At 49.6% G+C, this 15464-nt stretch overlaps 1 protein-coding gene across 2 annotated transcripts in view; it reads left to right on the forward strand.

Moving 5' to 3' along the window:
- CLMN (calmin) overlaps positions 1 to 14043 on the forward strand; it is a 95953-nt gene extending 81910 nt beyond the window's left edge. The window contains exons 9-14 of one of the 2 annotated variants that reach the window (XM_045561338.1): positions 3016 to 4647; positions 7200 to 7396; positions 11196 to 11256; positions 11866 to 11936; positions 12374 to 12470; positions 13842 to 14043. In XM_045561338.1, coding sequence (XP_045417294.1) covers positions 3016 to 4647; positions 7200 to 7396; positions 11196 to 11256; positions 11866 to 11936; positions 12374 to 12470; positions 13842 to 14006 — 2223 coding nt within the window. In that variant the 3' untranslated portion in view covers positions 14007 to 14043. Of the gene's footprint in view, positions 1 to 3015; positions 4648 to 7199; positions 7397 to 11195; positions 11257 to 11865; positions 11937 to 12373; positions 12471 to 13837 lie in introns of both variants that reach the window. The other variant, XM_045561347.1, reaches the window with a different exon arrangement.
- Positions 14044 to 15464: the final 1421 nt, after the last annotated feature.

Here is a 15464-nt window from a genome sequence, read left to right on the forward strand (position 1 = left end):
GACCTCTCTGGATCACATGTATATCAGATTCATCTGTAAAATGGAAATATTACCCACATTTCAGCATTGCATGAAGAATAAACAGATATGTAAAGTACTGCGCCTGGCACAACAACTGATGCTCAGCAAATAGTGGCGATTTGGTCAATAGATACAAAGTTGCGGCTAGATAGGAGGAGTCCATTCTGGTGCTCTGTTGCACAGCAAAGTGACTATATTTAATAATAATGTACTGTACATTTCAAAATAGCTAAAAGAGAAGATGTTAAATGTTCTCACCACAAAGAAATGATAAACATTTGAGGTGATGCATAGGCTAATTACTCTGATTTGATCATTCCATGATGTGTACATGTATCAAAACATCACATTGTATCTCGTAAATATATACAATTTTTATTAGTAAATTAAAAAATAAAATAAAATAGAAAGGAACTCAGGCCTCAATTTTAGCCCATTGAGACCTATTTCAGACTTCTGGCCTCCAGAACTGTAAGATAATAAATTTGTGCTGTTTTAAGCCAAAAAAAAACAAAAAACAAAAAAAACAGTTGTGATTGTTATTATTTTGCAATTTATTTTTCCTAGCCCATTTCTAAATTCGCAGATAGTAGCCATCAGGGCTTTTATTAGCCCTGAGCTCTTAATCTGTTTGAGTTTGAAACATATTAAGTTTGAAATCAACTAAAACTCATGGTATTTGTGTGAGTCAAGGCCACAGCCAGAACTCAACAAATCTGACACTTGGATCTCTCCCCAGTGCTGGAGTCACAGACTGGGGCTGGAAAAATAGAGGTTGAGCAAGAAACAATATCTGGAGAAAGAATTCTACATCCGGGTTTGCAGAACATGGTGCATCACTGCAAAGCAATCCATGTACAACCCCAAGGGAATACAGATGAGACTTCTCAGCTTATCCAGACAGCCAGTGAACTGTTCTTAATAATTCAGCTGATTTAGTTCATTTCAGTAAACATTTGCTGCGCCCTGACCATGTGCCAGCCATTGTGCCCAGCTTCGTAGCCCAACATATGGCTTCTTTTGGTAAATGTGCTATGTGCACTTGAAAAGAAGGTGTCTTATGCGGTTAAAGAATTGGCATCCTTTAATATGCTGTTAGTATGTTAATATGCTGTTCTAATATTCTATATACATACTGATTTTTTTTCCTGCTTTTCCTATCAATTAGCACGGGAGAGAAATGTTAAAAAATCTCCAAGTACGATGATGGATTTGTTTATTTCTCCCCCTCTGAGTTCTGTCAATTTTTTCTTTATGTATGTTGATGCTATACTATTAGGTGCATAGACAGTTATGAGTGTTGTGTCTTCTTGATGGCTTGATTGCTTTATTTTTATGAAATTTCTCTCTGTCATGAAGTGTACTTGGAATACAGCCATAGCGGCTTTGTTATGATTAGTGTTTGCAGGATACATTTTCCCCCATCTTTTTCCTTTCCGTGTATGTGTGCTTATGTTTAAAGTATGTCTCTCATAAACAGTATACAGTTGGGTCTTGTTTCTTATTCATTCTGACAGTCTCTGATATTTAATTAGTGTATTTTTCATCCATTTCTATTTAAGCTGCCATCTTGATTGTTTTTCATTAATCTAATCTAGTCTAAGTTCCTTTGCCCTTCCATCAAAACTCTGTTTGGATTATTCAAGTTTTTTTTTGTGTATGTCTATTTATATCCTTTATTGGCTTTGTAGCCACATCTCCTTGTTTTATCTTTTTAGTAGTTGTTCTAGGACTTATAATACTCATCTTTAACATACGTCAACGTACCTTGAATTAAGACTACCACTTTTAAGTACAATGCATATTTTACGTGTTTTTATATATGCAACAGTATAATTCTACACACCTCCTCTCCATTCCTTTTGCTGTTATTGTCATTTACTTTATTTCTATGTATGTTTTAATCCCCAATACTTTGTTAGTATTTTTGCTTTAAACAGTCAATAGGCTTTTTATGAAAACTTTTAAATAGTCTTTTATATTGATCATATAATTATCATTTCAGGTACTTTTCATTCCCTCCTTCAGACCCAGGCTTCCCTCTGTGATCATTTCCATTCAGCCTGAAGCACTACCTTTGTATTTCCTGTAGTGTAGATTAAATAGAGTGTTTGCTAATGCTAACCCTGGGTCATAGGTGGGTCTACTTCTAGTGACTATTGCTTGTCTTGATTATGGATTTTATTCTCTTGCTTCTTTGTGTCTTGAAATTTTTTATTTTATGCCAGACCTGGTGTATGAAAGAACAGTAGAGATTAGAGCAGATATCTTTTCCCCCTCGGAGAATATAGCCCTTTCCCAAACAAGCACCTAAGATGGGGAGCTGCTCACTTTGATCATATCAGGAGTTGATAGGAGCTGTGTTGCAGTTTTATTTAATTTCAGCTCTCTGCTTTCAGATGTTTTGAGGATGAGGTTGACTCTGTCACTGCATTGGGAGCCAAGCACTGCAGTGCCACCAAGATCATTCTCTTTCTCAGCCCCACCTCCAGCTGCCTCTTACACAGCAAAAGTCCCTGCGTGAGATGATTAGTATATGTAGAGAATTGGTTTCATGTTTGGAGCCCTTCCACGGTTGGTCTCTCACACCAGCCCACGCAGTCAATAGAGATTTGGCTGGTCTTGCCTCACGTCAGGGGATTGGCCCTCCTACCAGTGCACACGCAGGCTGGGCAGCGATCCTCAGGGATGAAGCAGCTGAAATCTGCTCATGTTGAAGGCTCGTCCTTCTCTAGAGTTTCATTTGTTGACATTTCTTTGCATCTATAGCTTTTAAAAATCAAAGTATTTTATATTTTTATATTTTTATCTATTGTTTTCACATTTCAGCAGGAGTGATAGTCTTTTGTAACCATTTACGTCTTAATCAGAACACTTTGCATTAATTTTGAAGGGCTTTTCCCATCTTTGTGTGTGTGTTTTGAGAGGTAGATATGGGTTATACTTAAACACTCTTATGTTGTCGTGTGGTTTTTTTTTTTTTTTTCCTTGCAGGAAGATTTTCTGGATTTAGACAAAGAAATTCCTATTGAATCCACCTTTGTCCGTATCAAAGAAACCCCCTCTGAACAAGAGAGCAAAATCTTTGTTCTGACTGAAAACGGAGAGCATGCCTACACCGTTAACCATGACACCAGCCACCCGCCACCCTCCAAAGTCTTTGTCTGTGACAAGCCCGAGAGTGTGCAGGAATTCTGCCTGGATACACTGTCAGACAGCTCCACCGAGTTCATGCAGGAGATCATCGACCAGGTCCTCCAAGAGGGCATAGGTGACACCAGTGGCATCAGTGAGCCACCTCCAGAATCTTCCATTTTATCATCCAGAAAGGACGGCCGGAGGTTCAATTCGTTGCCAATCAAGAAAACCGTTCACTTTGAGGCTGACACCAGCAAGGGGGCTTCCTGCAGTAAGGACCCCTTCTACAGTCAAGACCCCCGCTTTGAAGGGACCCCAGGGGTGGCACAGGAGGTCTTGAAGCAGGGCGGACCCGCCTCGGCAGTTGAAGTTCCCGAAGAGAAGGAGCGGAAACAGGAATCCGCAGAGACCCCGGAATTCCCCTCTGACCAGGTCCCCAGTGACATCTCCTTGGCAGTTGGTACGATCGATAATTCTCAGTTTTCCCTGAGTTCTTCCTGTAATGGCGCCCTAGAGAGTGCAGCTGGCCACGGTCAAGAAAGTCATTCTCTTGCACCCGCTGAAGAAAACACTGTTATGGTGGATTCCATGGAGATCAAAGTTAACCTGCTGACTGTAGAAGACATGGATAGAGAAGACTATTTTGAAGGCATACCATTAAAAGCCTCGAAATTTAACAGCGACCTAGTAGATTTTGCTTCTACCAGCCAGGCGTTCAATGAGGTTCCTTCGCCTAGTGAGGACAAACCCCCCGAGGGTGAGGTTTTTGAGACTTATGCTGAAAAACTAGAGAAAAAGAGAACTAGATCTGCCGACAAAAAGAAAGACTCGCCTGAGCCCCAAGTTAAGTCTGAGCAACGAGAACCTCATCAGGGCCCTGAACAAAACATTCAAGGGCATTCGCTGGCCCTGGAAGAGATACCGGTGGATACAAAGCCAAAGGTGTGTGAAAAGGCCAAGAGAAAGTCCACCCGTGGTCGCGGTGGGGAGGAGGAGGCGGAAGCTGAAGGCCTCCAGAGCACAGAGAAGGAATTGCCCTCCAGCCCCCCAAGCAGCAGTGTCAGCCTGGAGACCCTCAGGAGCCACAGCGAGGAGAGCCTGGGTTTCAAGCCCTCCCCACCCCTCTCGAAGGTCTCTGTCATTCCCCACGAGCTTTTCTACTACCCGCATTACGAGGTGCCCCTAGCTGCAGTTTTGGAGGCTTATGCAGAAGGCTCAGAGGATTTGAAAAACGAAGAAATGGATCTGGAAGACCCAGAGGGCTATTTGCATGACCTGGACTCCAGGGAGGAGGAGGCCGAAGGCTCCCACAGCCGCTGTAGCTCCCCAGTGCCAGGCGAGGGCCTCCCCGGTGCCAGCAACGAGGTGCCGCATCTCAACAGGGGTGGCGAGGGTGCCACACTGGCCTCGGAACCCGCTGCCCCACCCGCCCACGAGGACCACCAGCAAAGGGAGGCCAAAGAGCGTGACCCCGTGGACAGCTATCAGGTACTCAATTGTGGTTTGGGAATGCTGGGCCTTGCCTGCAGGATTTGGCACTTCTTTAAAGCTCAGCTTCATGCTCCGTAAAATAGAGATGAGGAGGCTTCCCTCATAGGCATCTCAGGGCACAAAATTCAAAAAGGCACCCACAGTGAGGCTTGGGCAAGTGCAGGGCTGGCACCCGAGAGTGAGCACCTCCTGAAATTTTGCACCTGGGCACCTCACTGGTGCCAGTCCTGGCCCTGCTCACAGGGCTGCTGTGAGGATCAAGTGAGATCACGTCTGAGAGTCCGGCAGTCAGAGCAGTAATGATTTCTGAAATAATACCCGTAGCTAATGTCTAGCATGTACTTGGTGAGCTGCAGCCCCGTCTCCTGCAGCAGCCGGGGAGGGACAAAGGGAGCGCTCGTGTTGGACACCAGCCTTTTACCTGCTGGGCGCTAATCTTTGGTTCCTGTAGTCTGACATGGATTGTGTAAACAGGGTGAGGAGAGGCACGCACTTGTCTGCCACTTGTGTTCCCACTTCATCTGGCCCAGGAGCCATGAGGGGCCACCGGGGTGACCACTGAGTGGGTGCCTGGGGCCCCGGCCTCATGCCACGGGGGACGGAGCTGGTGATAGGGAGGGGGTGCCCTGCAGGGGCCGTGTTCATAGGAATTCCCCACTGCAGCACCGGGAATCCAGGAGGTGGATCCAAAACCACTTCGGCTGTGCCCTGAGGGACACGGTGCCGGCAGGCAGGGCACCCAGGAGGAGAGGGGCCTGGGCTCGGCCCGCAGCGAGTGCACCCGCGCACTCAGTCCAGGGTAAGCAGTGCATCTAGCGCTGCCGGGAGGACACAGCAGAAGGGAAAGTCCTGCTGTCCGTCCGTGTTTACTACTGGAGACACCGAGTCCCCCAGGAACTGTATACTGTGAGCGAATGTGGCATCAGACGTGACATGGGCCCAGCAAGGGACCCGGGATCAGCAGAGGGGACTGTCCCCCAGATCCAGGAAGGCCGCGTGTGTTTGGGCAGCGGGATCTGGAACCAGGCAGTTCTGGGCGGAGGCCGTTCCCTATGTGCGGGAGCTGTGGTGGGAAAGTGATGGCTTTTCCAGATGGCCTTGGCGCGACCCCTGGCCCTTCCCATCGTCCCTTCCCTCATCTCCCGTCTCCCCTCCCCAGCCCCGCCCCCTCCACAGCACGGGGTGACCCTAAAACACAGAGCTCATCTGATCACTTCCAGACTCCTATCTCCAATATAAAGTCCAGACTTCTCAGCACAACTTTCAGGACACTTCCCTCTCCAGCCTGGCTGCCACCCCTCTCTGTCACCCTCCCTTTCCTGGCTTCCTGCCAAGCCAGACCCCTCCCTGGCTCCCAGACGCCCAGACACCTGCCTCCAGGTGTGATAGGGCTGGTCCCACCATCTGGTACCCCCATACCGACCTGCCCTGCCGCTTGCCAAGCAGGTATTCACACCTCCTCCCAGGAGCCTTCCTAGCCTTTCCCCAGCAGAGCAGTTGCTCCCTCACCTATAGCTGATCACGTTTTGGACAGCTCTCTCCTGGAGTGTTTATCCGGTTTCCATGGGTTTTGTTCTCTCCCGGGAGAGAGTGGGCATGTGTGTATTAATCTTTGGACCCTAGAGACCAGCACAAGGCCTGCCAGGGCCCGCCAGTGCAGGGGACAGAGGTTTACTGCAGCACCGCGTGGGGATGTGTGGTGAGTGTAAGGGGCATTGGCGCTGGGGAGGGAAGGAGTGCTGCTGCTTCCAGTTGCCGGGAGTGGTTTTCATTCTGGCACAGACCTTTGTCTCCTGGGGCACGTGGGCCTGGCCACTCTAATCCTCTTATTCTGACACCTGTCGAACAGGTTCTTCCAGCCCTAAAGGAATGGCTGAGAGGTGGCTTCAAGGACTCCCACCTCCTGGGTTTCACTAGGGAGCCTATTGATGGGTCTCAGGGTGCCTGGTGTGGACAGTAGTCAGAGAAGCTTCCTTACCAAATGAATGCTAGCGATGTGCTAGGGTCCACCCCTGGCCAAAGGCACAGTGAAGATGTCACCCTGCACACCACACATTGGCCTGTGCATGTACCTCTCCAAGCTCACAGCTGCCTTTGCACCCCTTGGCCCACCTGGATGCCAGGATTCCTTCGGGTTCAACCATTGCCACTGTAAGGGACGTCCTTTATAGGAAACCCTGTGGTGTAGTGGGATGATTGTTAATAATTATCGTACCCATTTGACAGACAAGGAAGCTGAGGCTCAAAGAGATGATGTCAGTCACTCAAGGTCAGATAGCTGACTCAGCCAGGATTTGAAACCAGATCTTACTGACTCCAGGACCCGTATTGTTTTTACTCCATCAGTTTGTAGCATTTGAATCCTGCACAGGGAGCCGGAGTTGGGGTGGGAGGCCGTGCTGGGAGGGATCCATGAAGAGGATTCGTGAAAGATACAGAGTTGGAAGGGACACCCTGGCCGGGCCTGCACGTAGCACTGCCCGGTGGTGTCACCTGCTCTGTGTCGCAGCGTGAAGTGCTGACTTGTTTTGGGTTGTTCTCTCTTCCAGTCCCATGAGCCCCCAAACTCGGAAAACACAGCAAACCCTGTAGAAGAGAAGGTGAAGGAAAAATCAATCAGCAGCAAAAAAAAGGAAAAAAGGAAACATGTGGATCACGTAGAAAGTTCATTATTTATAGCACCTGGGACCGTTCGGCCGTCAGATGACCTAGAAAAAGACACTAGCGACCACAGAATCCCTTCCAGGTATCTTTTCACCCCAGAGGGTTACTCTCTGAACTCATGGTTTCCAGTTTCTGATGTGATGGGCGCAGGGGCGGGATTCGATGGCAGGGGAAATACAGATTCCTACAAAATCCTCGTTCTCTGCACCTGGGCTCCCCCACCGCGACCTCACTGTTACCTGCTCATAAGGAGCAAAACTGGGACGACGTGACGTGACGCTTGCTGCCCTTCCTCATGCTGCGTGCCTTTGGGTGGGAACTAGCAGTGAGCAGCCGGGTTTGGGAGTGACAGGAGCAGACTGGGAGCCTCTGCCGGCTGCCCTCTGGCGCCCACACAGCTGTGTGCTGGGCTGTGCAGAGACCAGACTGCGCCATTTAGAAGCATCTTCCTGACTTTGAGCACGTGCACAGAGGCCTTTAGTCTCTGGCACACGGACGCTGGACGTTCACATTGATGTTGTGGCTTCTCTCACAAGTTTGGTTCCAAAAGAGTAAGGATAGTTGATTTATCTTGGGGAAGGGAGGGAGCAGAGAGGTTAGTGAGCTTCAGCTGACCTCCAGGAAGCTTGTAGCACACATCTGCTGTGTCACCCCAAGGCCACCAGATGAGCTAGATGTGTCCCAGGAAAAATAGGTAACTGCTGAATGTCAGAAGACCCTGGTCTCTCCCCACTGTCATCATCATCGCAGTAGTCACCGTTTACCAAGCCCTTGCTATGTTCAGGCACATGACACCAATGTCCTCGTTCATTCTGAGGGTTGCCCCATAGACAGGGAGTTGGGATTGTGCCTCGTTATGGCAGACGCGGAAGGCTGGGGCCGCGTAACTTCCCCAAGACCTCCCGGCAGAGGGAGTGACTCCACGGTGCACATTCTTCTAATCGCCCTCGTGACCCAAAGTGGTACGAGCAGTGCCGGCTGCAGTGGAAGGTTATTGAGATACAATCTCAACAGGGGGAAGCCCACCCAGACAGAGCCAGGGAGAGGCTGTCGGATGCCCAGGTTTCCGTCCCCCAGGCTTCCACGCCTGGACCTTGGGAAAACAGAGGCGGGGTGAGGAGGGGCGAGGCATGACGCAAGGCTGCTGCCAACTTTGCCTGTGGCTCCCAGGGTGCCTGTTCCTGCTGCTGCACATGGGTGTCCATCTGTGTTCTTAGCATGCAGCCCTGCCTGCCTGCAGGTGAACACTTACAGGCAAATGCCCCGGGGCTGCCCTCCACCCCACCACCACCTGGGGAGGAGTCTCCCTAAGCAGATCAATTTGCAGTGAGCAGCCACGGTGTGAGGGAGTCCGCTAGACCTGGGAGCTTCAGAGGTAGAAGAACGAGGTCGGGCACAGAGGCGAGCCAGGCTGGGCTCCGTGCTCCGGGGAGATGAGATGGCACCATGTATTCTGCTAGGACGGGGGGACGTGAGAGGTGCCAGGCAAGTGCGGATCTCACGATTTGGACCTCAGAGGCAGGTAGAGAGAGTCAGGGTGGCCAGGGGCTGAGATGTCATTTGAACTGAGGTTGAGCTGGGGTCTAGTTTGGGGAGAGGGAGTGGGAAGGCATTCAGGTGAAAGAAACAGCCTGAGCAAACAGCTGGCGCCTAGCAAGCACCTCAGCAAATACTTGTGGAGCCTAAGGGTGTGGGGGGAGAAACGAGGGAGCGTTGGGGGAAAGCGAGGTGTGCTCGATGTGTAAAGGAATGAGCGCCCTGAGCCCCTCCTGTGTGCCAGGCCCTTTCACCGCTCGCTCCAGTATAGAAGGTGCCACCAGCACCTTGTACACCCAAGAACACTGAGCTGCAGAGAGGCCAACACCTGGCCCAAGGTTACCGGATGGGACTGAGCTCTGGGCACGTGTCCTCCCAAGAGCAGGGTGTTTTCCTGGCCGCCCCTCAATTTGGCTGCCCTGTGTGGCTTCTCACTGGTCCAGACAGAAAGGCCTGTTGTCCCAGAGCCTGCAGGACCCCTGCACTGGCCTTATGGCCATGGTTGGGTTCCTTAAATGCCCCACATGCCACCCCCACCCCAAGCTCCTTCAAACCTGAGGACTTTCTCTCTGCCTGGACGCTGTCCCCTGCCTGTCCCCTGGCTCACTCCTTCTCAGCCGTTGGGTCTCAGCTCTACTGCCACTTCCTCCAAGCAGCCTTCTTGGATTCCTCCTGACTATTTCTGATCCTCCTTTATATGTTCTCATAGCTTCTACTCTTTTTCTTGACAGCACTTATCAAAACTATAACTTCTATAATCCTTTGTGTAAGGATGCACTTACCAACTGCCTTCTCCACCAGCCCTGGCCGGTGGGCTGAGCCCCTGAAAGCAGGGACCGTGTATATAGAGTTCCCTGTCTCAGCCCAGCACTTAGCACAGCCCTGGGCTTGCAGTTTAGCATTCAATAAAAATTCTTTGGGTAGACGAATAAATGGATGAATGTGCTCCTAGCCCAGTTCCTGGTGCATAGTGGGCTCTGGATAAATGTTTGCTGAAAGATTGAGGTTCAAGATTCAAACCCACTACAAGTGTCATGTTGATGATAGTCTAATACAACAGCCACCTGAAAGGAAGCATGCTGCAAAAAGGAGGGGAAGGGGAAGAATGAGGCTTCCCTTCTAACGGGGATGTGCTTTTTTGCTAGAAAACTTTACAGATACATGTGGGGGAAAGAATGCCTCTGCATCTCTAGGTACTGCAGTGTCTGGGCCAACTCTTATGGGACACCACTCTGGGTTTCAGGCACCAGGGTCTCTTGTCTTTGTGGGTGCATTTTGCTTCATTTCTGTGCTGTGACACCAGCTAGTTTTTGGACTGAGGACAAGGACTGACGGTTCCCTACGCCTGGCACAGCCCCTGGCACATAGTAGGTGCTCAGTATAACTATTAGCTGGAAATGTACCCGGTGCAAGGGAAAAGCTTGGTGAGGTTTTTCAGGACAATAATGGGTAGGAACACCAAGGCTGCCAATGATGAATTCCCCGGGGACAAACTCGTGGGTTAGGTGCCTTTTTCTTGCCTTGAGGAAACGGAGATGGCTGTTTCCATGCCAGGTGCATCAGCACCCAACACCTGGTTCTCCTGTTGAGCACCAAAACGGGGCCAAACCCTTTCCCCTCCAGTCCACAATGATCCCCACCTGCTCCGTGAAGTAGGTGGCGGAGGAATGATGACCCATTTTACAGATGAGGAAGACTGATCAGAGATGTAAGTGCTAGGCCCGCGTGGCCAGCTAATCATCCAGGAGCCAGGATGACAGCCTCAGCCTCTGTTGCCTCAGCCCTGGGCAAGCCAGCTCTGCTCAAAGGGCAGAGGCATATTCCACAGCAGCCTGAGGATCCAGTTGGAAAATTAGCCTTCTCGTGTACGAAAGTAAAAGAGGCGGTACACCCGAGAGCTAGAGAAACAGAGCACGGCACTGCACGCAGAAAGGAGCACTGGAAAGGGAGTCCAGAGACCAGCCCCAGGTTCAGGTCTGCCTAACTTGCAGAGAACTTCCGGCAAGTCCCAAGCCCTTGGGATGCTTGGGAAAAGAGGTCCTTTCCTACCTAAAATTGTATGATTTATAAGAATATGTGGCTTGCTATCTATTTAAAACCCTGACTTTGTTTTTTCTTATAGACGAGGGCCCAATGCGTGTCTCTAATAGCCATCCTACTATTTTAATATAAGCACACTCCAACCAAAGTGGGCATATTGGATACAATTTCTCACTTCTGTCCCCAAGTCTGAAGTCATCACTTGCCTAAATCCACATGTGAAGACTCGAGATGGGGATGACCTTACAACTGAGCCACAAGGAGCTCTAGGTGGTACCAATTCAAAACGTGTATTTGTTTTTCAGGACTAGTCACAGTGACTCCAGCATTTACATTCGACGACATGCTAATAGGTCTTTGGAATCGGTTAGTATGTGAATTTCTTCTTTTTCCATATGGCCCCTACTAATCAATTCCTTTCCATCCTTCCTCCTCCCCAGCCCAGAGCTTTGAAATTACTGACGTGCAGCAGCTATACTTTTGAATAGAAGACAAACACATTGAAACCTTGTCATTAAGCACAGTCCAATCGGATGTCCGGTTTGGGCAATAAGGGATATGAATAAAGTAATGATTTTAAAGCCCAAATGCATCCAAGACGCCCCCCTGGGCTCCTGCATGCACCCCCAGAAAGATCACACCCGGAGACAGATGCACAACATGAGTAGAGGGTCCGTTTTACACTCCCAGTGCTCAGCCCCACGCATGTTGGGACCCAAAGCCCCTGTGGTCCCCAGCACGCCCCAATTTGGGGTATATATAGATGGAGGAGCCTCTCCCATTCACAAGTGTGGGGGGAGGGAGTAGAGGAATGTGTATTGTTTAGTGGTTTGATTTTAGAACTAGATGTTGACAATATTGAGAAAAGCATGGCGTGCTCGGCTTTGTGTGTTTAAAATCATTTTATTTTCTGTTTCAGAGATTTCATCTTTACTAATTGGGGTTGCGGGGTTTTGTTTATAAATTTCACTGTAGGATCATTGTAGCTATGTTCAATTGAGGAACACAGCAGATCTGGATGACAGAAGAAACCGAATATTAACCAGGTTGGTTGCTTGACTCTACTTCAAGTTCTGGTGGGATCTGAAAAAAAAAAAAAAAAAATGTTTTCACAATTATCCAGCCTACCTTATGGGGGTGGTTACTGTCCAACTGTGCTTTGTTGATAACCATAAGAATAACTTGGGATAATACAAGAAAATACCTGTCCCAGAGAAAATGAATGTAAATTCAATATGAGTGGGAGGGAAAAGTAGGTACTAATTAATATTGACGGGTGGGGCACAGCTCAGAAAATGAGTCAGTTTAAAGATGGGTCCGGGACCAGTGTAAGAGCCTGCAGCTGCATTTAAATGTCGCAGTGGGATGAGGCGGTTATCAGAGATAGAGCCGGGCAGGAAAAGGGGTGGTGATCTTGCAATGCCGTGTGTCCTACCGTGCTGTAGCACCTGACAACTGTGTTCATTCTGTGTCGCCACTGCAGGTACAATACTCAGAAGCTCACTGAGCTGATTTTACAGTTTTATGGCATCAGAGCAGACATGAAGAGGGAATCCAAACATGCCAGGATGTCTATGAAAGTATTTCTTACCATTGGAAAATTAGCTGCCCTAATCTAATGTAGTGAACTGCTATAAAACTGCCCATTTAGGACACAGGAAACCAGACAAATCTCTCAAACTCTTATGGTTCTGAGAGAATCACTTCATTTCTTTTAATTTTTACTTTTTAATGTCTTTTTTTTTTTTTTTTTTTTTTACTTTTTTGCCATGGATTTGAATTAGCTTGGAAAGGTTTAGATTACTGGATTGGAAGCTTCTGTCTGAATATTGCCCAGGAGTGTGGTCCTTATAACTCGACCCCTCCAGCTCCTAAAAAAGAGGCAAGGCAAGCTTCCCTCCCCTGCCATAAAATAGAAATATTAATTCAAGTTTTCAACCAGGCTGGACATGCTCATAAGAAAATAACACTCTTTGCTCTTATGAGATAGAGATGTTGAAAATAGAACTTGCAAGTTGAGAGATGCAGGCGTGTTTTCCATGTTTTCTACATTGTTTGTTTATTCACTTTGTAATAAAAAATGTAGCTTAAATTTTTTCTACAGTCTTAAAAAAGAGAGAGAGGTTCTGTCCTTGGCCGTTACTGCACATGAATCATTTTGTCGATGGCGGCAAAGGTGTAATCCGGCCCCAGCCCTCACTCCCTCTGTCGGGGGTGGTTCAGCTCCTGGTAATCTCCATCCCTCACCCTGCAACTGCGCTAAGAGGCTTACGGTCCAGTCTACGTGCAGCTTGGAGGGAGGCCCCTCCCTGCGCCCCCCACCTCCCTTCTGGGCTTTCCTGTTAGCCCCCAGGCAAAGGAGAAATGTCATTTTAACATGACCTCCTGTCAAATAAAAGCAGAAAGACAAATCCGACAAAAATGAAATCTAGTAATTATTTTAAAGGTAATATTCTAGAGCCCAAAACAAAACTGGGGGGAGGGTCTTGGTTTATTCATTTCCGATGGCCGTTTTGAACTTACCTATTACCAGGGAGTGCTCCGTCCGACCTTTAGATGAGACTCCTCCAGCCCTAGCAAATGCAGTGAGCTGTCAGTGTCTAACTCTGTGTCACGGTGAACTGAGGGCACTGTAGTGTCAAGGGAGGTGTCCCGGGAGACCTGGCTCAGATGCTGGCCCCAGCCCAGAGTAATGGCTGACGGCTCGTCCCTCCCAGTGTCATGGAGATGAGCCATGCATGTGAAAGCTCAGCGGGCCACCCGCTGGCCCGACCCTCTGCCTGGGTCAACACACAGGATGCCGGGCCTCCCTGGACACCACACTGGGAAGCCGGCAGTTCTCCAGGCGGGCGGTGAGGGTGGAGTATGGCGGGGTGGGTAGCACTGGGTGGGGCCACTCTCCTGGGGACCCACTCGTAACTGCCTTTCCTCCATCTTCCTTCTGTAGGAAGGCCAGCAACTCCGGAGAAGCCACAGTGCCGGAGAGCCACAGCCCACAGAGCGACTCGCTGACACAGTTGGTGCAGCAGCCGGACATGATGTATTTTATTCTCTTCCTGTGGCTCCTGGTGTACTGCCTGCTGCTCTTCCCACAGCTGGACGTCAACAGGCTCTGATGCGCGTGTCTGCATAATAAAAAAGACAGGACCCTGACCAGGGGTGGGGTTCTTTTTACTTCATTTTATTTTTGGTTCTGGGCGGGGCACCCACTCCTGCAGACAGTTGAGGACCTCCAAGGAAACTTAGACCCCTTTCCCCGCTGTGGTTGTGGTTTCATTTTTTTTTTCTCATGTTACCTTTTTCTTCTGTACGACCTGAGCATGCTTTTCTCTTTGGCTGTGTACTCAAAACTCAGGTGTGCAGCCAGATCCTTAGGTGGGGTTTCGTCCTTGCGTGCCTTGCTTGGTCAGATAGGAAGCATCATTTCTAATGTTTAGCCACAACCTGGGTCTTAGCGCATCCCACATGCAGGTTTTCAAGATCCTGGATGAACTCGAGTTACTGACCTCTCAGATGAAGGCCTGCCTCATGAGAAAGAGATGGGTGCCCCAGGCTGAGCCCCTACTAGGAAGAAAAGTGCCCAGGGGTGAGGGAGGGAGTGGAGATGCTGGGGCCCACGCACCCTGTTGCAGTCTGGCGATTGGTAGCATTCATCGGGAGAGGTCCAAGCGGCGGGAAGCTGCCAGCTCCGGGCAGGCACCTCTGGGGAGTGGCAGAATCCGGGTTTGAAGAAGGTGAAGACTGTGCTGTCAGCCACAGCACAATCTTTTGCACCCTAGTTTTTTTGGAGGGTGCATTTTTAATTCACTTGTGCATTGATTGGGTTGGGGTAGAGCTGTGATTTTCAAACCCTTTCCACTGAGGGAGCGCTCCTGTTCAGGGAAGGGGCTGGAAAGGGCCAGGCTAGTCAACCCAGTAAGAGCAGACAGAGCTCAGGCTGACTGAGGGAGAGCCCAGAGGACAACCCCGCCCCGCCCCCCCCCACCAACTTTGCCCTTTGCCCTCTAGCTTCAGTGACTGCTCTTGAGGCATCTATGCACATCTTCAAGGGCAAAAGGCCTTGAGGAGGAGCGGCCAGGCTGGAATAAGCCCCCGTTGATGTTGGAGCTGGATGGCGCGGCAGGTTCCCGCCTGAGAAAGCTTTTGTGCGCACCTGCGGCAGTCGTCTCTTGTGGTCAGTTTTAATGAGTTTCTAGAAAAGGCTTCCAGAAGGCACCCGGGATAGAGCAGAGCAGGTGGTTTGTGAGAGGAGAGCAGTTCTCCCACCCTTCCACCTCCCTCAGCCCTGGGCTCCTCCCTTCCCTCCCTTCTTCCTGCCAAGACCCAGGTCCATGGACACTCTGTACTGCTTCCTTTCCCCTTGTCCTCCCCCTCAGAAAGCATGTGTTAGGCAACCCTTATAAAATTGCAAACTGTTAGTCAGGAGGGGGCCTCAAAGAGCATCTTGTCTAGCTGAGCCCAGAGAGGCAGAGCGGATTGACTGAGGTCACACAGCCAACCAGGAGTAGACAGGCTACCTGATGCCCAGTCTGGAGCCTTCACCTCTTGCTGGAAACTTCCACTGGGCATGCAAA

This window comes from Lemur catta, chromosome 1 (genome assembly GCF_020740605.2).
Source record: "Lemur catta isolate mLemCat1 chromosome 1, mLemCat1.pri, whole genome shotgun sequence".
NCBI lineage: Eukaryota > Metazoa > Chordata > Mammalia > Primates > Lemuridae > Lemur > Lemur catta.